We start from the raw sequence: 17,854 nt of genomic DNA, 5'->3' as shown, positions 1-17,854 counted from the left end.
AGTTCCATGGTGATGAAAACATAAAACCAATGTAGGCCACCATCCTAAAGTTCATAAAATGAGTCAACTAGGAATTAATCAACAGGGTGTTGCAAAAAATTTTTGCATACAATCCTTATACTTAATAGATTATCACTGGTACCATATTTCATGAAGTTTGATGCAGTATTTACAACAAACTATGAGATCAACATCTGTATCAAGTTTCATCAATTTGACGTTGTATTAATTTGTGGCTATATCACTCTAATTAGGAAAGTTCATTACATATGCAATTACAAATTAATTAAAATGACACTGATAAATGTCTTTTTCAATGTTAAAGCAATGTGAGCTTAACATCTGTGCAAAGTTTCATGAAATTTGGTGCAGTATTTCTTGATATATCAGCCTACTTACAAACTTCAATAATTGACATGTTACTGCTACATGACGTGAAACAAATTGACGAGCATATGTATGAAATAGGTCAATGTGCTTGTACCAACTTTGAATGATACTGGTGGAAATATGTCTGAGTTATGGCTCTGTACATTAGAAAATTGTAACAAAATCACCGCCATGCAGCGATATTTGATCTTACTGTTTAAAAAATCAACATGTACCGTATATGTATTACATAAGTCAATGTCCATGTACCAACTTTGAATAGGACCAGTTGAGACTTGCCAGAGTTATGGCTCTCGACATGAAACAACCATAACAAAATTGCCATCATGTGGCCATATTTGACCACCTTGTGAAACCAATCGACATACATATGTATAAATAAGTCAATGTCCCTGTACCAACTTTGAATAAATTCGCTGGATACATGTCTGAGTTATGGTTCCGGACATGAAAAAAACGGGGAAAAAAATGGCCACACGGCGGCCATATTGGATTGTATCACAAAACAAATCAATGTGCATATGTATGACGTAGGTCAATGTCCTTGCACTAAGTTTGAATAAAATTGGTGAATAAAATCGTACGTGTCCAAAGGACGTGAACAAATTGTAACAAAATGGCTGCCATGCAGCCATGTTGGATCATATCATGAAACAAATTGACATACATATGTATGACATAGGTTAATGTCATTGTACAAACTTTGAATAAAATCGGTTGAGATATGCCTGAGTATTGTGGCTCTGTACATGAAAAAATCGTAACAAAATGGCCACACGGCAGCCATATTGGATCATATCACAAAACAAATTGACATGCATATCTATGACATTGGTCAATATCCTTGTACCAACTTTGAAAAAATCGGTTGAAACATGTCTGAGTTATGGCTCTGTACATGACAAAATCATAATAAAATGGCTGCCTAGCGGCCATATTGGATCGTATCACAAAACAAATTGACGTGCATATGTATCACATAGGTCAATGTCCTTGTACCAACTTTGAATAAAATCGGTTGAGATATGTTTGAGTTATGGCTCTGTACATGAAAAAATTGTAACAAAATGGCCACACGGCAGCCATATTGGATCGTATCACAAAACAAATTGACATGCATATCTATTACAGTGGTCAATATCCTTGTACCAACTTTGAAAAAAATCGGTTGAAACTTGTCTGACTTATGGCTCTGTACATGAAAAAATCGTAATAAAATGGCCGCCTGGCGGCCATATTGCATCGTATCACAAAACAAAGTGACGTGCATATCTATGACATTGGTCAATGTCCTTGTACCAACTTTGAATAAATTCAGTTGAAACATGTCTGAGTTATGGCTTTGTACATGAAAAAATCGTAATAAAATGGCCGCCTGGCAGCCATATTAGATCGTATCACAAAACAAATCGACATGCATATCTATGACATTGGTCAGTGTCCTTGTACCAACTTTGAATAAAATCGGTTGAAACATGTCTGAGTTATGGCTTTGTACATGAAAAAATCGTAATAAAATGGCTGCCTGGCGGCCATATTGGATCGTATCACAAAACAAATCGACGTGCATCTGTATGACATATGAAGTAATCCTTGTACCAAGTTTGAATGAAACCGCTCCTTGCATCTCTGAGATATCTGCGTGAACGGACGGACGCACGCACACACGCACGCACGCACGCACGCACGCACGCACGCACGCACGCACGGACATGACCAAACCTATAAGTCCCCCCGGACGGTGTCCGTGGGGACTAAAAAAGAATTCAGAGGATGGATGATGGACCTACCTCATAGGTAAATTCCTGGGATTTGAGTAGAGGGGTCAGAGTAGATACAGGTGGTGACAGGGGGGAGGGTTGAGGAGAGTCAACGGATGAAGTCATGGATTGACTGAAAGATGATGAATTCTTAGGTGATGATGTTGATCTGATGACAATTCGATTCCCACTGAGACTTGGTGACGATGGGGGTTTGGGGGAAAGTTTTGGGGAAGATGACAGCTTAGGTGAGGAGGACAGCTTGGGAGACGGGGGAAACTTGCGGGAGTCAGTGAAACGTGGGGACGAGGGTAACTTGGGAGAATTAAGTGGCGAGTAAGACCAAGGATTGGGACTGGTGGCAGCCACTGGAGAGGAACCCGGAGAGTGAGACTGTCGGATCATGATACTCGGAGATCCTGGAGGCTTGAATTCATGAGATGATGAAGTCATTGTCGGTTTAGGAGATGTGACGGGTAATGCTTTGATCAGATGACGTGGTGGTTTAGGTGACAGAGGAGGTGGTGGAGACTTTAGATTCAGTCCCAATGACGATGGTGACTTGGGTTGGAACAGTGCAAAGGAACAAAACAAAGGAAAAAAACATGCAACAATTAACAAGGGGAAGATCATGCACTTAACAATTAAAGAACAAGAAAATGTTGTAACATACAATATTTAAGGTAGTATGCGCCCCGTGCAAAGTTTGGAACTAGTGAAACAAATTACCAAATATTTTGTGAAAATTCAAAATGGCTGCCATTCCTGTTTTAACTTTATGGACAAAGAATTAAATTTGGATTTCTGAAAACTAAGTTGGTGAAAGTTTTTCTTAAATGAGCCCCAAATGGTGGTAGATCAGAAAAGAATTGAAGAAATTTGACTGTCCGACTACCTGTCCTTGAGGCGCATTCTACCTTAAGACACAAACAAGTTGGAAGTAGGACACAAAGGTAAGTAACAACATGTACCAATAAGTGATGGGACATGCGACATTAGACAATGATAACATATGAAAGAGAGTGAATACATGGAAGTATACACATTGTTCTATTATTGTGTGTTACTTTTCAAATACTCATAACAATTCCTTTACATACATTTGTACACAGACTACATCTAAATATGGTTTCAAGGATAGATATGACAGAAGATGAGGAACCCTTGATGGGCTTGCAATAATCCTCATTGATGTTTAAATGAGTTTGCAAGACCAGGATATGTATTAAAGCCAGCAATATTTGCCATATCATACATAAGTACATGTTTTCTGCATGGTGCTTGTGCACAATCCAGGTATCATACAAAGATATTTGGTAAGCACTTTTTCTGGATAAGTTACAAATGGAATAGGCAGAAATGAAGGTAGAGGATCATACATGTATGCTGTGTTCAGATATCTACAGCCCAGTTCTTGAGCAGTGATGATTAAATCTTACTAACTTCTATGATTGCGTGTAATTACTTCCTTTTACTGGTATAATCACATTTAAAATTGGGTTTAATACAGAAAATACATTACTCCCAGTATTATCAAGAGTGATAAAAACAAACATTCAAATATTTGTCCTACTTTCTTTTTATGGTTCAATATCAAAGTTATTATGCTTGCTCTTTAAAGTACAAATAGTTTTTTTATCCTTTGTTGATCTCTTTTTCAAATTTTTCTTGAACACTGTTGTCCTTGATTCAATGTTTAATGGGTAGGTCATTTAGTTTAGAAATAAATTTCAGTATTTCTAAAATACTAATTTTAATTACTGTAGTAGAATAAACTCAAACAATTGACTGTGAAGTACAGAATCACCACCACTGATAAAGTTTGTACAGTTTGTAAATTATGCAATGTTGTTGTTACCATGTCATACTTTTGTCTCTCCTGAGGATTAATTGGTATAAAGAATATATTTCAATGACGACATATAGTGTGGAAATTATTTTGGATAAAAACTCCTCCTCAGGGTCCAATTTGGTATTCTGTGTCCTCAAGTTGGTACTTCATGTTCTGGTACCTAAGGTATTGAGACATGTAACACTTTGCTTGATATTTATGACTTTTAAGAGAATTTCATAACACTGAGACACTATGTGCACTATGCTGTATCCTTCTCATTGTCCACTGGAAAGTGAAATATTTATTAACTGTTGTATAGAAATAGAGATAAAAGAAATTATAAACAACCTGATACCTTTCACGCTACAACAGCACTGGACCATAGCATTTTTCTTGTTTCTGCATTGGTTGAAAATTGCAGGGTTTGAAGTACAGATGCATATAAATTTTACAGTACAGTAGACCTAAACACACTTGTGGTGGCATATTTTCAAAGAACCAAACTACAGTGCCTTACTAAATTGCTAAAGCAATCGATGTTGAAGATCTGGCTACAAAAACGTCACCACTATACTCCATTTCAAGGAACAATGGCTGGACCTGTCAACTGCAGTCTTTCAAAATGATTATGAACATTGGTGGCTGTCAAGATATGCATATAACCTTGACCTACTTAAAGGGCCTGAGCAGTAACTTTTTTTTGTGAATTTTTTCACTATTTTTGTTTTGTATGTCAAGTGCAAGTTCATATTCTCATCCAAACATGCTGAAATACCTATTACAGCCAGTCAACATGGCATCTGTATGAGTAAAATGCAACATTATTGTTCACATTTTGAGTTTAATCGTGACCAGAATTCACCTTTCAACAATAAAAACATATCCTACACATGTACAGGCTGAGTAGACAAATTGATTACTGTGTACCTATCAGTATGCTTTGGGGGAGTAGAACAAGAAATTATGTTTAACGAAAAAGGTAAGAAAATCATCAAAGTTTACAGCCTCTGGCTCTTTCATACTAGGTTCTGTGAGCAGATATAAGAGAAAAATCAACATTGTGACAGGTTAGCAATACACTCAGTGTGACAGTTTTCGGACCACCTCAGTTTTCGGACATTTAGTGACATGCTGTTAGTTACACTCACTTCGCTCCGCATCGATAGCGTTTTACAGGTCGTGTGACCTCATATTATGTCAGGTGATACTGTTGTCCCGTTTTCGATAGTTTTTTTGGTAGAAGCTGTTGAGTTCGCTACGAGCGGCGGTCACAAATTGTCGTCTGATACCACGTCAGTGATACTGTCAACATACTGCCGTCAGGTCAAAGTAACTGAAATTTTGACTAAAGTCCTGATTTAGCATCGAATTTTGAATGTGGGGGAGAATAATGATTTTGAAAATATTCTTTCCATTGTTCGCTACGATTGCATGTAGTTTTAACGAAAACTGCGCAGTTGTTTCTAGAAAAAAAGTACATTTAATGAACGTAAGAAGTGTACAAGTTTTCGGACAGACAATATTTAGCATGTGTGTAAACGTAGTAAGTGATTTACCGCGTGAAGTAAGTGACTTACCTTGACAGGTAAATAATTCCATACGATGAAATATACTCGCTATTTTTATTAAATAATGCCTGTGCGATTTTAATACAAACAAAATATGCAATGGAAACAATTATAAGTAATACTCACTGAACAAACTTAGCGAAGTTAGCCACACCGTAAGATACAAGGTGCCGAAAGCAACACACACGGAGACAGCCCGTGTCCGATATCTAAGCGCTATACACGTCGAAATATAGTTGAGTCGTCCATGGATTAAACATAACTAATTATAATGAAATATTCTTATATACAGTTTTCTAAACACATCGAAATTAAAAATCGGTGGTTTGAAGTTTCAAATTATCAATACTTAGCTCCTAATCACATTCCAAACACGACATCCGATTTCTGGGATTGCAGTCCGATTACTACGCCATCGACATGGGGTCAAAACTTTGGCAACTTTGACCCCGAAATATCACTCCCGTCGTGTCAACTGAGTTTGAGGATAACCACGATAAAGTTTCGAAAGGATCGGTAATAAGATTTCGTATTGCTGGTCATTTACGAAACGACTTTGGGCGAAATTTACTACCCTGTCCGAAAAATGTCACACTGAGTGTACAACTTCACAAACTTCCCTTTTGTCATTGTTTTCACTTTTTTTGTATTTCCTCTTTTCCAAATTCAATTCAACTATGACAGTGACAAATGCAGAGTTCAACAACTTGATATTGGAGTACCAGAGTCACATCCAATTTTGTGTTTCCTTTTTCTGAGATCAATGCAACACTTTTGGTTGTGAGCATAGGGAGGGATGGCAGTTTTTGATAATCTTTTCAGCAAAACGCTTCACTGCTGACAGCAAACAATTTTTTTCTTGAAATCAACAGCTAGGCATTCTATGACCAGTATCGATGGTACACCCAGAAGCTAACGCAATTCCTATTTTTTTATCTCAGAAGAAGTACTTCACAATACTGTGAAGAGGTTTAAATTTTCAGACCTTGACCAGTGTATGCATGAGACAATAGATCAACTTTTAAGTACGGTACTATTGGTGTTCTTTATATTGACATTTTGAGTATGGTTTGAGTATGGTTTGAGTATGGTTTACGACAGATTGATAACCCTAGATGTCATAACACGCTCATCTTCTACATGGCGAGGTGTGAATCACACTAACTGCCAAGAATATGTCCATGTCCAGAGTGAACTGTGGCCAAACAAACCACAGTTCCTTGATTACAAATTGATAAATTAATTTCAGACAGATCACAAAGTATGCCATGAAATAATTCTGCTGTGACTAAAGCTTTCCTGGTGATGGTCAGATCAGAAGGAAGCATTAATGATAGTAGATTCAGGATAAGATAGTAGATTCAGTATAGTAGAATGCACCTCTGGGACAGATATTCCAACTCTTAAAAAATTCTTACAATTCTTCTCTTATCTACCACCTGTGAGGCCTCATTTTAAAGTTCTTGGAGTAAGGAAAAACTTTACCATCTTAATTTTTCGGAAATACAAAAAATTTTATTTTTCTCCATAGAGTTAACATGTGAATGGAGCTCATTTTGAATTTCAAATATCAGTCAATATTATGTGGTTTGTTTCTCTACAACCCAACTTTGTGTAATTGACCCCTGATTTTCATACTTGATTTGGTAAAAGTATCATGGTTGAAAGTTTCATTGAGGAAAGTTTGAGCAAACGTTTAAGTTTTTCACGTTTGAGGTGCATACTACCGTAAAGACAGAAACCTGCATTTAGCAGAACCAGTAGCACAGTAAATACCTTCAGGGACTTCTGCTTTTGCTAAATTTGGGAACAGAAATACAAATACTTCAGGTATGTGGTTTTGTATGGTAGACTGGCCTATAACATAACTCCCTGTAAATCAGGTAGGATTTAAACATACATTTCTGGTATTCCAATGTTAAGAAACAGCATGCCTGTATTGGTATGAAAACCCTTTGACCACAATACACTGGAGTCTTGAAAATTGATTGTGTCTTTTCACAATGTTTACCTTTCACAGTGTTATTTCATTCAGTCTGTCACCTAGCCAAAAAGCTTCATTCAGTCTGTCACCTAGCCAAAAAACTTCCAAGCAGAGAGTCTGTCATACCTGTATTAATTCCTATAGTACCTGCATTGTTGAAGCAATTGTGATTATTCCTAGCACAATAGCATCCACAGACAAATGTTGACCTGACATATTTACAAATGTAACTTGGCACTAAGCATCTCCACTTGCCAATTTTATCAATTATCCCATATTGGTCAACATTGAAATGTATAACTTCATTAGTTCACACACCATTATATAATTTCATACAAGTTGTTCTCACAAAAAACTATTGTACAAACAGTTGTAAATCAAAACATTGAAGGACAAAATGTTCACAAAGCGAGTTGAAATATCACAAGTCTGAAATCCATATTACTTTAACCCTCTCACAATCATAGTTTTGGCCCAAAACCCATTGTTCTCAATGACGATTTTGGACCTGTCGACAGGGACTTGGGGAGAACAGGTTAAAGGGACAAAGTCGGCCATTTTTCATGAATTTTGCTTGATACGAGGTACTACTTATATTCATTGACATGTTGAAAGATACTGAATGAATGGGTGACCATGCATATATTCGACCCCGGTTTTAGACAAATTAAATGAAACCATCGCAAAAATGAATTAATGGTCATTATGACCATTAATTCATTTTCACGATGGTTTCATGTATCGTGTTAGCCTAGAATTCTGTTCGTCCGCTTGCCTCCGTACCTCCGGCCCACTACCTGAGGTACGGAGGCTAGCGGACGAATAGAATTCTAGGCTAGTATCGTGTCTAAAACCGGAGTCAAATATATAGGCATGGTTGCAAAATCATTCAGTATCTTTCAACATGTCAATTAATATAAGTAGTACCTCGTATCAAACAAAATTCATGAAATATGGCCGACTTTGTCCCTTTCAGTAAGATCATTATGTGAATTCAATATACCACCCACTATCCCAAATGTTTCCATAATTTTCAAGATTGAGTTTGATATAGCTCAACTACAACTTTACATTGCCATCCAGTATTCAGTACATATTGACAACATAAACTGCTGATCAATATTGTTTCTGACCTTGTTTTACTGTAATAATAATGGAGTTGTACTTCCTTGTATAAGCATCAGACTGATTTTTTTTTTTTATAGTGCTGCTTGGTGATAAATAAAGGAAGGTCATCTAAGTAAATAAAATCTGTTACTGATGAACATCATTGCAGTATTCCAAGCCGTGCAAAGTTCACAGAGGAGTTAACCAGAATATATCATCTGAGGTAGCTCACAAAATGATGATAACAGAATTTGCTTTTAAACAAAACAGAGATAATTTAAGTCATGACTTATTTTCACAAAATCTTGATAACTGTATGAGTGATTGCAAACTGTGTACTTAGTGGATTTACCCTAACGTAAGACATTGCAAACAAGTAAGGCAGAACTGGAATAACATGATCGGTTACAGAGGCCATTGAAACTCCCAGTCCTAGGCAAAGCAACTCACATATCATCTATATAAAGTGACTGACAGCTGATAAAGCAGGCCAGCTATGTGATAAATATCATGTCACTTTGGACATGTAAATTAGGATCTTATGTCAGGTTGCATATCACCACCATATTGAGCATATAGGTGAGAATTATCAAGATTGATAAATGCTGATATGAAACAATTCAATCAACTGTTTGTGCCATTAACATTTACAAACTATGCACATGGTATAAAGGTTACTACATTCAGAAAATTAACACACCTGGCCAGATCATCCAGATTTCACGCATAATGTGTCATTCCAAATTTTATATGCTGTCTCTAATTAATTTGCAAATTAACTCAGATTGGGGGGGGGGGGCGCGGAGGGGAATCAGGAGTTACTGCTGTTCTTGCTTCAAGGAAGGTAACACTTGATCAAAATTTGACTATTTACAGAAATTTTAAAAACTTAAAAATTTGCATCAATGACACAGTGCCCCTGCGACCAATGCAAGTCTGACACAGGAAATTTGAAAGCTCTCAGACAAGTGGCTCCTTTTGCTCCTTAACATTACATACACAAACTTCATCATTATTTTAACAGTCAAATGCATAGTTACTCATCCCTAGGCACCAACAAACAAAGTTATCAGTTTCAAAGAGTATTGATTTTTCAACTCAAAGTACAAAAACTGCATCAAACAAATATTAGCTTCAAAGTCATCCTAAGGTACACACACTACAAACTACTATGCTATATGACATATTAACTTTTGGAATATAAATGGTTCAACCAAATATGTATATATTATTTACGGTGAATATTCCTATTTTGGAAAGAAGTTGCAAATGTAAATTTCACCATTATTTGCATAAACTAAAATGAAGTCATCCATTGGAACCTAAAAATCAAATTATACAGCTATTTCAGATGTGACCCATTAGATTGTTAAATTTTTATGAGTGTTTCATTAACTTTAATTAAGACTGTCATTTATTTAAAATGCATAACCTTTTTTGAACTTTATGACCAAACTCTCAAAAGGGATACAGTATCAATAAAGGCTTGTTACAACAAATACGTATGTACGCAAATACATTTTATAATATATATCATACATACATACATACATACATACATATATATGCATGCATGCACCCATGTGCATGTGCACACACGCACACACACACATACATACATATATACATACATACACATTTCCTTTTTCCAGCACATTTACAATCTCTGATTGCCAGTATACTACAGCAAATGAAAACAGGAAATCAACAAGTGGTTATTTTGAGTCAGTATCTGTTGTACACTTCAATACTCTTGCGGGCATTGGGAGGCAATACACAGAATTCAATTACATTTGCCTAATTGTAAATTGTGAAGGAGAAGAAAAATACGTGAAGAGTGAAATCAATAAGGTTGTAGCTAGTTATACAATATGGGTAAAACACTTTTTACTTTGTGGTGGGATATTTTCATCTTGCAAAGTAAACTTCATCAAAGTTGAGGCTTGCGAGTGACCATCGATAATACAATTTTAATGTCATTATTCATTGATGGGATTTTTTACAATCATTCAACACTGACTGACAAGCTGAATTGTTTATTTTACTATCATCGATTCAACCTCAACACCATTAATTTGTGATGCCAATATTGATGTCTTGCAGATGACATGGTTTAAATGCCATGTTTTTTTTGACGATTTCATTGCCATGACTGAAGATGATGTCACTTTAATGCTGCAATTGATGGTGAGGCTTTAGTGTTGTGGTATCCTTGATACACTCTCTCCAATGCCAAGATGGTTATGAAAGTTGACATATGACCTAATTCCTTCATTTACCGAAAGAGGGATTAAAAGCTCATTGTACAGTATTCTGCCCAAGTCAAACTTGCATTTAGATTTTTGAATTGGTGTCTGAACTCGGGCCATGTGGCAACATTGGGTGAAGAGCAGAATTACTGGGTTGGGAGTGGCTACAAAATAGTTGCAAAGTAAATGAATTACAAATGAAACACTGCATTGTGAGTTTATCTTTGGGTTAACACTGATACAGCCCACATATGTATCAGTTCACTTACACAATGATACAAAAAATACAATGAATGTGTAATGAGAATTTACATGCTTTTCCCAGTTCTATTGGTGAAGTAGTGTGCCCATATCTGGCAGTGACTCACCTTAAGCTTTCAAAGACAGCCTGCACATGCACTGAAAACTGACTTCATATTCATGACAAGAACGGTCTGGTGAATGTAAGTTCATTGGCACTGTCTCCCCAAGGTTATAATGAATCGGGGTTAAATAATATGAGTTTACCACTAAAGCCTTGGGATATGAAAATGGTGGTGCTTTCCATCAATGAATCAAATTGGAAGCAGCAACTGAAAACTATGCAGACTAAAGTCATAAGATCTGGACAGAGTTTTGTGTAAATCTGCACTTGGGCAGTAAGAGCTTCAAAAGTGAAAGACTTAAACTTTTGCCAAAAATTTCCCAAAATGGAACTTTCAATGGTTATTTTACTAAATCAACAATAACAATCTGGGGTCAGCGTGCAAAGTTGGAAGTAGAAAAATTATCCAACATTTTGCAATGTTTGAAATTCAAAATGGCTGTTATCCCTCTGTTAACATTAAATTTTGGTAAATTTTGGATTTTTGACAAACTAAGCCGATGAATAGTTTTCCTACACTAAGAGCCCCCACAAGTGGTAGATCAGAAAAGAATCGTAGCAATTTGAGAGTCTAAATATCTGTCCCTAGGCATATTCTACCTTTCAGTTAATGGTGATTTGATTTGCACTCTCTAGCTTTACTTCTAGAAACTTGCTTTTCGCACATAACGACTGTGTATTCAACACACGGCTGTATAAAGTCATGCATAGCTAATAGGACGAGGCACACCCATGGAAGAACAAAAGATTTAGTTCAAGAATACAGAACTAAATTTGTACAGATTTTGTTTATATACTATTTCCAGTTGAGTAAATTCTTTTTGCAGTCTTAATAACTCTGAAGTAAAAATCATCAAAAATATACCCTATTAACAACAATGGCCCAAGTGAAAGTGTCACAAACGGCATGGTGACTTCTTATACGGTTGCTGAAACTAGAATGATTCAACAGATACTCGGTGACTTCACTGACTTCACATTGAAGGGACAATAAAAAGTATCAGAGCAAATCAACAAAGGCGTAAGGAATGGAAATTCTCTGCACTATAAATCACATGCATAGAAATCTGAATTTTCTTGTATACATAGTTTCTCTACACTACAGTTTAAATAAACAACACCAAATCGACAGTTACAATCATTTTAGGAGGAAAGGACTGTTTTACCAATTTTAGGAATAAACCAGATCTGGAAAAACTTTAACAATTTTACCGACCTCAATTCTGCAGCATTTGTTTGTGTCTGGTAGCCTATGACCACTGTCTGTGCTGGCCACTTTACTGTGTACACAGTTGTGCTTTCATTCTCTGGGTCAAACAGGTTGAAAGGGTGCATTGTCCTCTCTCTGAAGAACTGGCAATCCCCGCCTTGCGATACAATTCACAGCCAGGGAAAGTGTGTGTGAATGTGTAACTAACTGTATGAGTGTTGACCTGGCTAAAACATCTGAAGAAATTTCTGAAAAATACACTAGTTGATTTCACTGTATTTACAAGTCAGTAGATTTTAAATTAAGAACATCTGCATAGATTACTGCGGGTAATGAAAGAAAGAATGATTATACTGATGCAGACTGTGTAGTGAGGGTTACATGTACAAAGCCACTGGTTGAAGTTATAGCTTTGCAATTACTTGTGAAAAATGAGAAGAGGCTAGCCACTCTAAATAGCAGTCACTATTGGCACATGTATTGACCTACTTGTGACGTGTTTGCTAACTACCTGTGTTACCTAACAGACAAACCAAACACCATGCACCAATTTTTAGTTACATGAAAACAACTTGAAGTGTCTGCAACAAGATTAGAACTAAAACGCTACACTTCACTGTCAACAAGGACTTTGGTATTCACAGACAAGATCAGATACCAACTTAATAAGTTCTTTAAACTCAAAGCAATCGGACCAATGCATATTTCGACAAATACATCACATGACTCTATTTCATTGTGCTACAACTGAGCAAGATGACAAGTTTGATTTTTCCCTCCAATGCCAAGTACACATTTCTTACAACAGTAAAAGGAGGGTGACCTTTGAACTGTAAGATGCTCCCTTGGCATGCCTTCACCTTGTATTATTATGACATGTTGCATTATGGGTAAGACTGTTGATGTTGCACAGTATACTGGTCATGTGCTATTTGACAATAAAAGTGTGAAAAATTCTTTTTGTATGACTGAACATGCCTCTTTTTCTCAGCGACCATTGTCAAGAACTATGTAGCTATGTTGACAAAACCAATGTCAATGAGGCATATCACAATTGTTGAAGTTTATTACCCCTGCTTTAACTTTTACCAATCTCTGACAGTTAGATTCTAATCAAAGTTGTGACACCATCTATCCACTAAGGCCCACTGTCTAGGATGACCTTGTCATGACATGGAAATATCAAAGTGGTCATGATTGAACACTGACATGGTATCTTTATAGTAAAAGTTGGATCACATGACAATGTTGATAGGATAATAATGGGTACTGTTTATACTCTGGCAGATCTACACTACTTGTTTGCAGCAGAGTTGCCAAAGGATTGTGACGTTTATTAGCAACAGACATAGTTTATCTAAATCATCTGATATTATCCTTTTCACTCAGCCGGCTCATTATGTAACATCTGCACCTTTAGCAGTTGTACATGAGGTAAATGCCACCTTTGTTTTGAAATGAATGAATGTTGTTGTATAAGAGCAGTTGTTGGCATGCAGTGAGGCTATACATAGCTGAGAGACGGGTTTATTTTGTAGCCTTGAAGGTTGTTATTTCCCCACGGTTGCATCCAACACAATTTTACCTGCTGTTATGTGGCTTGACTTGACATGCAGTACAGTTGGGGTTTTATGTGAAATGTAAATATTAACACCATATTACCACAATTAAACATGCCATGAACTGGACCATCCACTAGTCTGCTGCTGCTGTCACCCCTGCATATAAGTCCTGGCACTGGGCACGTTAAATCTTAGAATGGCCAGTGAAACAGTCTAACTGGTGTTTTCTCACATACCAAGAAGTGTACACACTGCACAGCACTATTGCTCATGCATGGTACAATAAAGTGTACTACCATATATGTACTAAAAAATGAAGCCTATTTGGTGTAGATACTCTGGTCACATCTCTATAGTGAAAGCAGTCAACTTGGTGAACCTTTTCAAACGGCCATTTTTCACTAATCTACATCAGCTTTGGAAAATAAGGATTTCTTTCCAAGCTTCTCAAGAGCTCGGATTTGACAAAATCTGACAAACAAAATGTCCCAATATAATAGCAGAACCACTGGTTGCATTTCAAGTACAGTATGTATATGATATTCTTTTAGTGCAAACCGTTTTAGATGAAATTTCACCTGAAAACTTCAAACCAGGTTGATTTATTGAATTTTTTAACACAACTGTTATCAGGCATATCTGAATGGGGTTAAAATGTTTGGGCACTGTATCATACACATATCTGAGTTGATAAGTTTTACAAGTATTGGACAGCTACCAAATTAGTCACTTTCAATAAGGGTTTATATCTGATAAACAAAAACCAACGGGCATGTCTGGCCTTGAAACTGTTATCATAATTTATCAGTTCTTCTGTGAGGCCTTATCTCAGCTACCATCAGCAAAGATTTATATCATTATGAGAAATACCTTTCATGTTGGAGTATGAGGCCCAGACAGAGGTACCACTTCCTGGCATATTTCAGTTGTCTCTTACAATTTTTTTCACAATTGTGTCTGGTGCATCAGTGCTGATCATGTACCATGTAAAGCTGGACTGGTCGCTCTTAGGTAATACGTGTAAAGTATCTATACACACGTAATACTAAGATTTACTCAAGAAAAAAAATGATAAATGCCCTTACCAACTTTTTATGCTACAACACTTCCAATTTCAATACTGTATATTACCAAACCAACGTTTCATGATGATATTTGTTCAGGTTTATTGCCCTCGATAGATTTGAGCGACAGAAAGTAAACTATTTTATTCATCATCGGTGCCAAAACGACAAGAAGAGACAGCTTTAAAATAGGAAAGACTGTTTGAAGATAGGCATTTGGAAAAACAGAAACTCTCCAAAATGTTAACCTTGTCTGTTATCGTTATGATAATGACAAGGAAAATGGATATTATGGTCTCACTTTGAGTAAATGTTGTATTGTCAAAGTTTTTCCTAAAGAATTTGACCCCTCCTTGGTTCAAAGAAATTGAAAAACTGAATAAAAATTAGAAAAATCCTGACAAACTATCTTTCTGCTATTATCATAGACAGTAGTTCTACTATCAATGGTATTATCTTTCCCTAAAAACACAATAGATTATGCAAAATATGCACAGGGTATCAACAGTTACCCAATAGGCAACAGTGTTGGGCCTCTGGGATCATGAACAAATTTGCATCCTGTCTTGTCGTCATAATCTCCTGATAAAGACAGTATGAATTCATAAACATCAGTCAGTCGGAAATTTTCACCACTTCACAACAAAGGTGGAAAACAAAATTTTAAGCATTGCATATCACAAGAAAAGACAGCAAAAGGAACGGTTTGTTCAACTGCCAAGGATAATCATCTCAACTAACTGTAAATACCATCACTTGTGACAAGACCAGTTATTCATTTTTACCAGCTTAAACACAAGAGGCAGATAACTGATTATATAACTGTGTAAGTCCTACAGGCTAACATTTTGTTATAGACCAATGTAAACACCTTCCCCCATAGCACACTAATGCACAGTAAAAATAACAGTAAATGGTGTGAAATACTAAAGCTGCATTACTTTGTATGTTTGGATGCATGAGTATTGAGTCTACCAACTCTTCCAACCTCCACTCTAACCTATACTTTGAACTGATCCAATTGTTCCCGTCACCACCAGATCAGACCTACACACTAAACTGGTTCCTATCTACAGAAAACATCAACCCTGTCTCCAGCAATGCTATCATTATCTCTACCATTGTCTGGTAGTTACTTTTGATTACAGTGACATGGTAACTGTTATAGGAATAACTAGAGAATTGGTCCACTTTTCAGTGCACATGATACAAGTCAACCACCTGTTGGATTGAGACAGGGCTGGACAGAAATCAGACAGCTCCACAATGCTGGGACCGTGCTCTGATCATGCTTATAAATAAACATGTTTTGTAATTCACTCTTGGGTAAAAACTAACAGTGAATGGAATGGGTGACAACTTACAATGCAGGTGAATGACAACTTCTTGAATTTTGTTCACAAAAGGTACAGGGGTCAAATAGCAGCTATATGCATATATTGTATTTCATCACACGCTTTTCTTTCTATGGCCATGCCAAGATGTTTGTATAACTAGCTACAAATACTGGAACTTAAAAAAGTGCAATAATACTGGAACTTAGAAAAATACGATAAATGGATTAAAAGTTCCTTATTCATTTGACTTGATTAACTCACAGAGGAAGTTTATTTAAATGATGAAGTTTAAGATAAACATCTTGATTAAGAAATTATCATTGTTAATTGACAGGTATCTTACTATTGCATCTGCGCCTTGTTCAAGGTTGGTTTACAGGTTAGCATGTCCTAGGAAGACACGGAATTCTATGTTCATCTCTACTGGCTATTCTAGCCTACAATTCATCTTTTGATGGTAATTACTAAAACGACACGAGCAGTTCACTATGACTACACGAGTAACTGCTAATGTACATTGCCATTGCTCACTTCTTGATCCACTTCAAAAGGTTCTTTCTATCAAGGGAAAGAAAGTAAGTAAGGCATAAAACTGAGCCCAGTGATAAAATTTCAGAAATGTGATGGCAGAATTTCATACAATCATTACATCCACGTGCAAACTGGTGTGTTTCATATGAATGCATTGCATTCAGAAGTAAAGACATACTTTCAAACTGACTTGTATTTCATCAGAGTATAAGATGTTCTAAAACAAAAATTTGCATAAGTTATGGAGATAGTCAGAAGGGTTAGCTTGTATACCATTATTCATTCCATTAGCCAATTTTTCTGAACATGTTCAACTTTTCCAGAGTATTACATAAATTGTAATTGAAAGATAAAGTTTAACAATTAGTCGAAAGTTTACAGATGATTAATCAATGTGAGGTACTGAACTAACATAAGCACGTATAAGCAGTTTTTCTTGTCAGCAGTCTCTTCATTTGGCATAGTAAATTTGAAATCAGTCAGACTAGTATGATATAACTGTGATTATCGCCAAATGTGACTTTACATAGGTCATTTTTGTGGGAGTGGATTGTACAAACATTCTTTACCACAATCCTTTCACTGGTCTCCCCACCTTTCATTTTGGATTATGCTAATTAGATACCTGATATATGATGTGAATACCACTTCTTTAGTGTCTGGTACAAGAGTCCCCGCACATGTGGAACAGTTGATCATGGTAGGGAAAAGTCTGAATGAACGATCAAAATTATAGTTTCTGACGTACATCATAAGTCAACTGTAGTTTACTACTAGTGCTGAAAGAACTTCTTTGATTTCCAAGAATTGCATACCTTTACTCCAGAATGAAAAAGACCTGATCTGTTCTACAGACTCTATATGCCTAAATGATCACATGATGATGGTACAAAC

At 36.3% G+C, this 17,854-nt stretch overlaps 1 protein-coding gene across 5 annotated transcripts in view; it reads right to left on the bottom strand.

Annotated features, from left to right (window-relative positions):
- The window catches only part of LOC139134770 (uncharacterized), a 47,900-nt gene that overhangs the window by 23,588 nt on the left and 6,458 nt on the right, over nt 1-17,854 (bottom strand). For 4 of the 5 annotated variants that reach the window (XM_070701812.1, XM_070701811.1, XM_070701813.1 and 1 more), the window contains exon 3: nt 2,181-2,711. The exons of the other annotated variant lie outside the window; for it this stretch is intronic. In XM_070701812.1, the coding sequence (XP_070557913.1) occupies nt 2,181-2,711 (531 nt within the window). The remainder of the gene's footprint in view (nt 1-2,180; nt 2,712-17,854) is intronic. 5 annotated transcript variants of the gene reach the window in all.

This window comes from Ptychodera flava, chromosome 6, assembly GCF_041260155.1.
Source record: "Ptychodera flava strain L36383 chromosome 6, AS_Pfla_20210202, whole genome shotgun sequence".
Lineage (NCBI taxonomy): Eukaryota > Metazoa > Hemichordata > Enteropneusta > Ptychoderidae > Ptychodera > Ptychodera flava.
The sequence above is the reverse complement of the archived record's forward strand: the minus strand, read 5'-3'. Positions and strand labels throughout refer to the sequence as shown.